Raw genomic sequence first — 13019 nt, 5'->3', positions numbered from 1 at the left:
ATGGACATGCTGTTTTTGATGTATGTTGTAGACTAATTGAGATGCTTATAGAATAATGGAAGAACGTGGTAAGTAACTTTTGATTGTAGAAGACGAAAGATAAGTATTAGAATACATGGAAACATCAAAAAGCTTTTTTGAAATGTCTTTTGAAAAAAAAAAGAACTACTGCACCTTAAGAGTAGAATAAATTGTTGTTCTATACCTAAAGTTAACCATTAAAGCCCTGAAAATTGAGTGTTTTTAAAATGTAACTTAACATGTTCTATCACAAAGCTCTTCAATTATATTTATTGGTTTCAGTTATGATTGTATTTAAAAACCGTTTGCTCTCAAAATAAAACTCTTCATGTGTTTCCATATTATGTTTATTATTTCAGTTCTCTGGAAAAACAGATATTTCATTCATAGAAATACAAATTACAATTTCTTAACTCGTCCCATAAACAATATCATATCATTCCGTTTATCCACAATAGCAAATATAAATGGATGATCAGCAGTAAAGTCTGGATTATGAATCGCCGGACCAGGAGATGCTGGAATTATTTGGATTGCAGTTACAGCAGCAGCCGTACTGCCCTCTTCATTAACCTCGATTATTGCCTTATGCAAAATGGAACTCACCTCGAGCCCATTGCCTGCCGTTATGCCCGAGAAATCTGCTGCTCCATTGAAGAGTTGCGGGGCACCAAGTGCTGCAATGTCTCCAGCCATCTCGTGAGAATATTTGATTTTGAATATAGGAATTTTGACATAAACGAACCTAGTTCTGAGTTTATTTTGGAATTCTTTGAATTTCTCCAGAGTTAGTTCTTTCTCTAATTCAGATAGACCATCTCGCTTGCCTGGCAAAATAATGATCATTGAGATATCTTCTCCTTTATAAGGCAACTCAAGAGCTTGCGTTCCTTCAATTTCAGCGTAAGGATATCGTCTTGCTCTACCGCCATCCATAAAAGGAATATCCCTAATAAAAACGAGGGAAATAAAATTATTTTTGATACTAATGCAATGCCTCAATACTTCGCAAAAGCATTTATGTCCTTACATTGCTTTATTATGTCATTAAAAGAAGACAGAAATATTGGTAAATACTAAAAAGATAAGAAAAATTCTCACCCGAGATGTTTTAATTTCATGTAATAACTTTATTTACTGAATTGTATTTTATTAATTTTTATATTAGTTTTCTTACTCATTGATACGATTGCAAACGTCTTTTTTTCAATCGTTTTTCAAACTTTATATTTAAAAAATGTTATTTTTAAGATTATAACTGTTACTGTTTAAAAAGCTGCTAGTTTGCATCTTTTCCATAAACTATCTAACTTAAACTTCAAAATTACGCAAATATATCTATCAGATGGTTAATTAATTTGCAATGTGCATTGGAGTATTATTAATTAACTATTTTATGAATTTTCATATTATTTTTCTTATCCATTTATACGATTATAGACACTTTTTTTTCAATCGTTCTTTTTATTGTTATTTTTCACTTTGAAATTTTTCTTTTTGTGGTTGTAACTGTAACAATTCAGAGGGTTAATGGTGAATTAAAGTTATTTTTTTCACATCTCTTGCATCAGTGCATCTCACTTAAATGTTAAAACTATCTATTGAGTGTCTTAAAAAGGAGAGACAATTTGAAATATAAATGAAAACAAATGAAACTAAAAATGAACTGTTTTCTGCTTTCTGTTTATGAAATAAGAATATTTTTCTAAAGAAGCGTCAAAATTAATTATAAAGCTCATTATTTGATGGCATTGCTGGATTGAAAAACTATAAAACAATGCTTTAAAAAAACCATTTTCGAAGGAAAAACGTGATGATGACTGAGGACCCGTGCTAATATTTCTATAAGAATGATCTGACACACAACGACGCAGCAGAAAGCATTGTTTTATAATTTTAAGAGTCAGCAGCGCCATATTCTGTCGAACTTTACAATTAATTTTATACTTAGTGAGTATAAAATCTTTGGTTTCTTTAGTGAATCACATGAGACCGTACAGTCATATCTCCGTTAGTTTTATCGAAAGTATCTTCAAATATTTATTTCCTTTAAATTTTATCGGACGCAGTAAGTATCTAACATTCAATTTATAATGTAGCCATCTTCTATTTTTAAGCTCAAATTGAAAGTAATTTTTGCTATGTCAAGAGGAAGTATTAAATTATTCATTGATTAATTTAAACATATACATGTTTTAATAAATACAACTATGGAATTGAAACTTTTTTAGAAGTCACTCATGGTTTCAAAATTTTGTTCTCTAAACGTGCTCCCTAAAATTCTCTAAAGTGCCTCTAAAATTCGAGGATTTTTCAACTTTTACAAAATAAAACAGAAACGCTTTGGACAGTTTTTTTAAAAATTATTTATCAGTAGATATTTCAACATTTGATAATAGTAATTAAAGTCGGTCTAATCGAAAGTAACTTTTGCTATGTTAAGAGGAAGTCCAAATTATTTATTAATTAATTTGAACTCACACATATTTTAATAAATGCAATTATGAAAAAATATTTTTTGATGGCTTTTACGGTTTTAAAATCTAATAGATTGCCTCTAAATTTTGAGTTCAAACACAAAAATGTTTTGAACAGTTGTTTTTATAATTGATTTTTCAGCATTTAATATTAATGAATCAAGTAAGTCTAATCAAAAGTAATTTTTGCTATGTCAGAGGAAGTATTAATTATTTATCAATTAATTTCAACTCATACACATTTTAATAAATGCAATTGTAGAAAAAAATGTTTTTTTGAAGTCTCATGATTTTAAAATCTGACGGAGTGCCTTTAAATTTATTAAGATTTCTCAGCCTTTCAAAATAAAGCAAAAGCGTTTGGAATAGTTTTTTTAAAAAATAATTTTACAATTTATTTTACGACATATGAAGTAGGTCTATTAATTTGAACAAAGTAGGTCTTTGAATTTGAAATTTGAGTGCGTATTGTGTCAAAATAAACATCTCCAATGGTTTATTTTACGGCCAGAAAAGCTGAAAAGTGAAGGAAAAAAGCACGAAATAAAATGCATTTTAAATTATGATTATTTCGGTTCAGAATCTAAGACATTTTCATAAAATTTCCGAGGTTTAGCGAATTTCTTTTCAAACCTCACCGAGTGTCAAAATAAACATCTCCAGTTGTTTATTTTACGGCTATCGACTGGCAAAGATAAGAAGTGAAAAAAAACCAAAACCAAATGCATTTTAAAGTATCCGGTTCAGAATCCAAGCAATTTTCATAAAATTTCCGAGGTTTAGCGAATTTCTTTTCAAACTTCACCGAGTGTCAAAATAAACATCTCCGGTGGTTTATTTTACGGCTATCGACTGGCAAAGATTAGAAGTGAAAAAAAACCCGAAACCAAATGCATTTTAAAGTATCCGGTTCAGAATCCTAGCAATTTTCATAAAATTTCCGAGGTTTAGCGAATTTCTTTTCAAACCTCACCGAGTGTCAAAATAAACATCTCCGGTGGTTTATTTTACGGCTATCGACTGGCAAAGATAAGAAGTGAAAAAAAAACCGAAACCAAATGCATTTTAAAGTATTCGGTTCAGAATTGAAGCAATTTTCATAAAATATCCGAGGTTTAGCGGCGAATTTCTCTTCAAACTTCACCGAGTGTCAAAATAAACATCTCCGGTGATTTATTTTACGGCTATCGACTGGCAAAGATAAGAAGTGAAAAAAAAAACCGAAACCAAATGCATTTTAAAGTATCCGGTTCAGAATCCAAGCAATTTTCATAAAATTTTCGAGGTTTAGCGAATTTCTTTTCAAACTTCACCGAGTGTCAAAATAAACATCTCCCATGGTTCGCTTTACGGTTACTGACTAGCAAAGCTTAAGAAGTTTAAAAAAAAGCGAAATAATGAATTTTTAGGTATTCTTACTTTGGTTCAGAATCCAAGCCATTTTCATAAAATTTCCGAGGTTTAGTGTATTTCTTTTCAAATTTTGCTGTCCATGCTCCTTTGAAATAAATGGCATTCAAAAGAAGCATGACACTTGAAGGATCCACAGAATTTAAAATACTGTCGATTTTTCCATGTGTCTTCTCTTTGACCCAGCCGTTGACTTCATTCAAAATTTGTTTCGGGTTTTTCGCAAAATCGACTTTTTCAACGTCGGCTTTAAAGCAATCCTGAACTCGTTGAACGTAAGTGGATTTTGTTTGCACACTGTTTTTTAAGAGCAATTTATTAGCAAGATCTAGAGTATAATTTTTATTTGAAGATAACACTTTATTCAAATAGGAACTGAATGCTCTGTCTACTTGATCAGTTGGAAGGTTAGCTGTATTGTATCCTAAAGCAGTTCTTAGCTCCTGAAATTGAAGTATATGAAACATGTAATATGTCTTTAAATGCAGAGTAGAGTTATTAGTCATTTTTATAATTTGTAAATTTATAGAAATGTTCTCTAAATTAATTAAACAGGAAAATTCTTAAAATTGAATGTATTATCGCTTAATTAATACAATGTTACATCATCTTCACCTAACCATGACCTAGCAATTGGACCCAATTTTCAGGTCTCTTGTTTTCAACTATCAGGGTAGGAATGCCAGGTAATTTTCAACCTGGTCAGACGACGTCGACAGCTCCTGAACTACCCTACCAGCTCCTGAACTATCTACAAACTTCCACACCACAACCAACGAGAGGACTTTCAGCCACAACAGATTTAATATGCACTATTTTGGCACTTAGTACTATCACATATTAGAGCCCCGTTCGTTGATTTTGATAAAATTTTTATATTTTGAAGTAACGTTGCAATGGTTTTGAGTCTTGAAAGTTTGACCGATCCCTAATGATTTATTCCAACCGTACATACATTAAATATAATAATAATAATTATTAAATTCATCACTATCATTATGTTTTAATTATGGTTTTAAAAAAGTGTGTTAGATATTAGAAATCTTTCATTTTCTAAACCGTATGCCAGTAAACGTTTTGAGGTTTCATAATATACATATATTAATAGCAAAATATACGATTGTCTCAAAAGATACTATTCTATATTATATAAAAGAATAATAAATGGTAATTGCTTGATATACTACCATTCAGCGTCAAAAAACACTCAATATGCTTTTCGTTACTCAAAATGTGATACTATTCAGCGATCGAAACAGATGGATAAACATTTTAGTAATTATTTATAAACATACCCATACAATAACACCGAACAATCAAATACTTACTTGCTGCGTGCTTCCTCCAGTACCGATAAAAAGCATTCCTAAAGCATCAGATAAGCTGAGGGGTGAGAAAAACACATTACCAGGTTCTTCTTTGGCTAACCTGCTGTAAAGTTTAAAAGTCAAATCATTGTTCGCCGTTGCCAATTTATTCTGAATTTCTTCGTCTTGTGCACTTGAAGACTTTATGGGATCTCCAAGGACATTATTAAGTATAAGCAAGAGAGCATAAATTCCGCAGAAGAAGGTAGAACCATTGGAGATCATTGCTTTTGTAACTGTAAATACATATACAAATTCGTATTTTAGGTTAAGGGTAATAATGAAATAATGATAAAAATGCATACATGGAAAACAGGAAAATCTATATTATATAAAAGACTAATGAGCAAGTTGTCAAAAAGACCGATAATATTTCTTTTTGTCGTTGGCAACAATGAACTAAATATTGAAGAGACAAGCGAGTGAGCAGTCTTAAGTATTACGGCCTCTATCGATTGACATGTTTACAAATTTCTGAACGAAAATTTTTGGGCAACGAGAAGTTGAAGTAGACAAAGTTTTAATTTGGGCAGGAATAAGAAATCAAAGCAATTATCAGTAAAATCGGATCTTCGTTTTAATTATACTTATTAATTCAAGCGGATTCAATAATAGTTTATAACTGTATTTCAGTTTTAATAATGATTCATAATTTTTTGGGAGAGAGAGATTTAAGAAAATCCGACACCTATGCTTTTTTTTCTCTTTCCTTTTCTTTGGTTTTATTAAGGTTTAATTTATGAGTTCAACTAAGAATAAATCTATTTTGAGTTTATGTGAGATTAAAGATGCACTGGAATTTATAATTTTGCATGCATAAATTTGTATTGTACATAAATATAAAGACATGTTTATAAATCAAAGGATTCTCAGAATGTATAGATTGCATATTCTTAGAACTTCGTTTCAAAAAAAGAATATAAGCATGAATTCAAAGCTAGATTAAAGTACATAAGTGTCCAATGTCCCAGCAGTATAAAATGAAATTTTGTAGCCATCCTAGATGGAACTACAATAGCTGTTGAGAAAGTTAGGGACATTAGCGAGCAGTGGCTGACCATCTTAGTAATGGTGTATAAAACAATCTAATCATATGGATTGATGCCTGGTGACTGAGTGGTAGCGCTTCGAGCTCCACTAGGTCCTGGGTTCTATCCTCGGGCAGGGCAAGGTTGACTCAGCCTTTCATCCCTTCAGTGGGTCGATAAATGAGTACCAAGCATGCTTGGGAACTGGGGGTTTCGCGTTCGGTTGACTACCTAACCGGAACGCTTGCTCCTGCACCCTAGAGCCCAAGGTCAAGAAAACTGAGATGGGCACAGTAGGCCTTGGCCCTCTATGTGCTGTCGCGCTACTGAGTTTAGTTTAATCATATGGATTACATTGAGGAATCAGTGAAACAATACATTATTGTATAAAAAATGCATTATATTCCTTTTATAATGGATGCCATATAAAAGGAATTAGAATGATGATAATATGCATGATACCTATTAAAGAATCATGATTAAGCTTAAATTTAGTGTAATCTATAATAATAAAATGAAGAGTTTGTCAGTGTATCGTTCTTATAAATCCAGAACCATTAGTGCCAGCCCCCTGAAATTAGGACAGCGAATGAAGGGAGCAATTTTGCCTTCAATCCTAATAATCAATCAAAAATTTCCATTCGATCATTCGAGAGAGACGTGGAAAAATGGAATTTTCTCATTGGTCTAGAGTTAGCGCCATTGATATAAATTAAACTGCAGAAGAGTAATTTTTAAATTATTTAAAGTGATCAGTGATTGCTTTCTTACGGCTATTATTGATGGAAAAAGGAGTTTATTACTCGTTATTTAATATGTAATTATTTTTTATTTGTGATATCAGATAAAATTAATGATCAACGTGAACGTGGAAGCATAAATGGACTACGTCACCAAATTAGCATTCTGTATGTAATCTAAAGCTATTTGTTTATTTGTTTATGAATATTAAATATCGATTTCCATAAAACAATAATTAAAGTAGAAAAAGAGTTTTTTATTGATGAATAAAATTAATGTAGAAATAATGCTAATACGTTTAGGGGAATGGTAAAAAATTGCCATATTATTATTGAAGCCTATGTTGTTTAATTAGTTTTAATAATATTTCCTAAGTGGAACAAAAAATAAGCTAGGAACTAAAAATCAAAATTAAAGGAGAAATGTTACTAATTAATTTCTCATAGAAGAAAAGTAAAAACTTGACATATTATTTTTGACGCCAATCATGCTTAGTTAATTTTGGTAATAAGCACTCATTGAAATAATCAAAAGAAATGTACTAAATAGGAAAATTAATGGCGAACTTGTATTAATTCGTTTATGAGAATGGTAGAAAATTGCCATACCATTTTTGGCACCAAAGATGTTCAATTATTTTTGGAAATCGATACTAACTGAAATAAAAAAAATTAAACTAAGTATCGTAAATCAAAATTAATGGAGAATTGGCACTAGTTCATTTAGGAAAAAACGAAAAAAATCTATTATTGCCACCAATGATTATTATTACCACCAAAAGCTATTATTGTACCTGTTACCGGCAAAGTATGAAATCCGGCATTATATATAATGCCAAAAATTAGCCGGTAAAGTATGAAATGATTTATATTTCACACATTGCCTAGGCATTCTATATAATGCCGGATGCTATTTAGGCAAAGTATGAAATAAACGTCCTGATGAGGTTATTATGTAAATGATGTGCATGTTACTGTGAATGACCGAAATCGGTGGTTGTTGACTTTCACCGGCGAATGTTGACAATCAAATTAGTCGCTTTGGTGAACGTCCGAAATATTTATTACATACGATTTGATATTAATTTATTCGTGGATGCTCAAATGTATACAGGGCAGTGGCACTTAACTAGACCGAGTATATATTTCGGACATTTACCAAAGGTCTATTCATACTAGGTCTAGTTAAGTGCCACTGACCGGTATATCCTACACTGATGTTTTTTTAAGGTTCAGTGCCACTGCCCGGTATATATTTGCCTGGTATATCCTACACTGATGTTTTTTTAAGGTCAAGTGCCACTGCCCGGTATATATTTGTCTGGTATATCCTACACTAATGTTTTTTTAAGGTCAAGTGCCACTGCCCGGTATGCATTTCCCCGCTATAACAAACACTGATGTTTTTTTAAGGTCAAGTGCCACTGCCTGGTATACATTTGCCCGATACTCCATACACTGATGTTTCTTCTAATCTATCGTTAGTAAGCATTAAAATATTGAATAAATGTAATTATATCCACGAATAAATTAATATCAAATCGGATGTAATAAATATTTCGGACATTCACCAAAGCGACTATGTGATTGTCAACATTTACCAGTGAAAGTCAACAACCATCGATTTCGGTCATTCACAGTAATATGCTCATCATTTACATTATAACCTCATCAGGACGTTTATTTCATACTTTGCCTAAATAGCATCCGGCATAATATAGAATGCCTAGGCATTATATACAATGCCTAGGGAAATCATGTAATACTTCTCATGTTTCATACTTTGCCTAAAAACGTCACGCATTATATATAATGCCAGCGTTTCATACTTTGCCGGTAACATATCCAATGATGCTTAACTTCTTAATTTAAAAGACCCGAGATAATGCAATTCGAAATAATTGTACTTCAAGGGGTTAATTAGTTTTGATAATAGGCATAACTAAATACTGATATTATGGTAATTGGTGCAGTTTTAATGTGTAACAAATGCACTAATTCAGGTAGTACAAAGAATTGCATTAGTATATTTGGTACTTATTGAAACTGCATCAATACTGTACAGTTTTAATATAAAAACGGAGAAAATAAGTGTTTACGCCCATCTAAATGGAAAAGTATAAAAGAAAATTACTTGATTCTGATAAGTTTTAATTATCATGAGTTGGTTTCGAGCATCAGCATTATGATACTGAACATAATCAAGCTTTATTCTTGATGAATTTCTAAAAATGTGCTTTGCTTATTCTCAAAACGCAAAGCCTCCTGAAGGGTAATAAATTATAAGAAAGGAATTTTTCAGATTTGATTATATCACTACATAATTTTCAGTTTGGTGCATGATTTTTCAGTACTGACATATTAATAATTTTCTTTTTTCTACTCCATAGTTATTCAGCTTATACCAAATAAAAGTATAAATAAACTAATATAAAACAACTATATTTTTATAAAGGTAAATTAAGTTTCCTTTAAGGGGTCATAGTAAAAGTGCTTTTAAATAAATACAGTAAAAGTGTTTTAAAGTGCTTTTTCTCATAGATGATGATTTTGTGTTTTAATCTTAATTAAATCCCTAAAATTTCTAAAGTCTTTTAATTAAATCCCTAAGTTTTAAATTTTTTCTACTTAAGATAGAGTTTTGAGGTAAACTTTTTTTTATCTTAAGTATAATACACTTATTTAAACTATGCAGGGAATAAGTATTTAATGAGGTATTACAATTTTTACAGCATGTTATATATACCAAACAGGAATTTTTAACCTCTTTTTTCTACTTTTTTACAAAATAATCTACTACAAATGCTCTAATTGATATATCAACAAATAAATGCACAAAATTAGTAAAATGAATATTGTAAGCACTGCGATTTTTTTTGTTGAAAATATGTTAAAACAAAAAAGCTTTAAAGATTTAAAAATTTTGAGTTTTTAAAATTTATTTTTTAAATTAAAAAAAATAAACAGTTTAACTATTTTCTGAAGATAAATTATTGATTCTAAGTAAAATGAGCATGTAAAGCATTCACAAAATGAATGATTATACCTTAATTTAAAAAAAAAAATGTTGTAAGGGTACAGTGACCCCTTAATAGAGAAAATAATTCTTGGGAAGAAAACGCTAAATTTGATAGCTTTTGAGTTTATTCTCGATTTTATTTTTTGTTGCCCAATATCATGATTTCAATTTATAAGAAATACAATTCAAACCCATTATTACAGTCATCATTGTCAAAATTTAAACACAGTACTTATTTTAATCAACTCTAGAACTCATTTCTTAACAATCAAATTGAGGAGAAAGACTAACCCCTTTGGAGCGAATGCTGCTCTTAAAAGTACAACCTACAAATAAGAACTGTTTTTATATACTGATAGCTTGTAAATCAGATTTATGTCCTTAGATCAATTTAAAGAAAAATTAATTTCTCAATTTACCATTTATGACGCATTGGACGTTTTATTAGTCTCAGTTTATTTCTTTTCTTTTAACAGATTGTTCCTGTACTAAATTTTTATTATCTGTAAGAATCTGTATCATAAAAATCTATTGGAAGAGACAAACTATTTATGCTTAAAAATGCAATTTAAAAAATAAATGTTGGTAACATTGATGCAATTACTTTTACTCTAAACTTGTCGGGTTCGAAATATAGCCAAGTTCGTTCAATATGATTAATCTTATATATACCCTTTTTATAAATACTCAAATTTAACGAGGAACTTCTGATATACATTCTAATAATTACTCTAAAGAACAATTTTTTGTTTTTGTTGCATCAGATTTTTTAAATAGATTTCAGATACTGTCGTATCGCTGATTTAGAATCTGGAATCGATTTCTCTCTTTAAGCTACAATATTTTTTTAAATACGATTTTTAGTCAATTTTTTGTCGAAATGTACAAGTTTAAAAATGTTATTTATGTATATAAGGGAATCGCATAATTGTTGAGACAAACTTCTAGAGGAGTTGGAGATCATTATTAGAGTAAAAAATGCTTAGAACGCATGCCGGTTAATGTCGTCATACTCCGCTAGGGGCGCTTCTCCTATAACGAACTGTTTCATCGTGTGCTTCTAAACAGGTAAATTTTAATCCTTATGATATGCCCTAACTCGTCTAGAAATTTTTTGTAACATTCACGTGACAGTCCAGTTGTATATAACGCTCTGATATTTGCATATTTCGTTAAAATATAGGTTAAAAATGCTAGTTAAAAAAATGAGAAAAATTAATTTCAGATTTGAAATTCTAACACTCGAATCAGGCAAGTTCAAATATTTGTATAAATGCATCAAAAAATTTATTCCAAAGTGTTATTTTACCAAAGACGAAAGTATTCAACAGTTCATCTTAAAATCAGTGCCTGTTATAATAAAGTTACTAACACACTGTAACATTTACGCAAATAAGAGATGCATAGCTTACGTATTTCATGAATATAATAGATGCCATGCAAATAAAAGGTACAAAAGAGCTTTTTATCCATTGAAAGGAACAAAAATAATTTCTCGCATTTACTTAAGATTTAGGCAGCTACGCTTGATCTTAGAGGTATATGAGGTAAAAGTACGCATCCATCGTTTTCATTTCTGTCTTCCATTTTCAATTGACGTTCTAACTCCAGTACTTTTTATTGCAAGACAGATGTAGGTTTAAGATATAAATTTATTGAAAATATCTCTCGATATTTTATGGTTATTGCTATATCACACGAGAGAAAAATAAGAGCAACTGTTAGCGGAATCTCCCCTCTATCCGCAACTCTATAAGAGGGGTCAGAGACGTGTTTCGTGATTTATCAATCAAATTCGCTTCCAAACTCGACTAGAATTGCTTCTGTTAGTGAATGAAAGTGCATCCCAACCTATTAGCAAGAGAAAATAGCGACGGGAGCTGCATGCAATAAATATTTAGAGTCCAATACCTGGTAAGAGGCCATTGCTCACACAGGTTAATTTTGCAGGATATTTTTCCGACCACAGTTCTGACGTCGTCTTTCGTGAGCATGTGCATAACAGCACTGCACACCACACGTTGAGCAGTCCGCATCGAAACACTAACAAATCTAGCAACTTCATTCACCGTAGGGCTATGGGCATAGCCTAACGCAATTGGCCCTTTTTACCACTCTGTCACATCCTTACACTTACCCACAATTTCCGCTTAAAACAAAAATATCTCACTGTTGGCTGTTTGCCTTTGATCACGTTAAGACAGCTAGTTCACTTGATTTTTAATTTTTTTGAATTCTTTATTGGTTTTGAATTTTTTATTATTTTTGTGCTTAAGTATCATAAAAAGTAGAGTCAAAATATAAGTGAATAAATGAAATCTGAAGTATTTGAACATCACCATTTCAAGAACTTTCCAGCTTAAACAGAGTAAAAGATACTCAAAAGAAAAAAAATAACTAAAAAAACTAATTTTTTGAAGTAGATCTTGAAAAAGAAGAAAATAATTATATTTTTGTCATACCGAAAACGAAAATAGTAGGCGCAATAAACTCCAAACATTCGCCACACGTTTTCCAAAAGTCCTGTGTTTTAGGTCTGACAAATATAAAATTATTTCCTACTTTTTAGTTCACTTGATTTTGAATTTTTTGGTTCTGAGCTTTTTTGTTTTTTTGATTTGTTTTTTAGATTTTTTATTTGGTTTTGAATATTTTATTTCATTTTTTTTTCTTGTAAAGTATCATAAAAAGTAGAGTAGAAATTTAGGTGAATAAATGAAATCTGACTATATTTGAATATAAACATTGCCATTTCAAGCACTTTCCAACTGAAACAAAGTAAAAGGCACTGACTAAAAAACTAAGCTTTTCAAGTAGATCTAAAAAAAAAGAAAATAATTCTATTTTTTTCATACTGAAAAAAAAAATAGTAGGCGCAACAAACTTCAAACATCCGCCACACGTTTTTCAAAAGTCCGGCATTTTAGGTCTGACAAACATTGAATTATTTTCAACTT

The 13019-nt window shown here is 30.6% G+C and overlaps 1 protein-coding gene across 1 annotated transcript; it reads right to left on the bottom strand.

Annotated features, from left to right (window-relative positions):
* Positions 1–352: 352 nt before the first annotated feature.
* On the bottom strand, positions 353–10481 carry LOC107439748 (iripin-2). The gene is made up of 4 exons (XM_087159419.1): positions 10354–10481; positions 5237–5511; positions 3918–4351; positions 353–970 (listed from the first exon to the last, which is right to left on the bottom strand). Exons 2-4 carry the CDS (start codon positions 5498–5500, stop codon positions 421–423), a joined length of 1248 nt encoding a protein of 415 aa, XP_087015545.1. The 5' UTR covers positions 5501–5511; positions 10354–10481; the 3' UTR covers positions 353–420.
* Between the last annotated feature and the right edge of the window lie 2538 nt (positions 10482–13019).

The sequence above is a fragment of the Parasteatoda tepidariorum genome, chromosome 3, assembly GCF_982258835.1.
Source record: "Parasteatoda tepidariorum strain Cologne lab strain chromosome 3, Ptep-v5.0, whole genome shotgun sequence".
Taxonomy (NCBI): Eukaryota; Metazoa; Arthropoda; class Arachnida; order Araneae; family Theridiidae; genus Parasteatoda; species Parasteatoda tepidariorum.
Note: the sequence above shows the minus strand (reverse complement) of the source record. Positions and strands in the feature narration are given on the sequence as shown.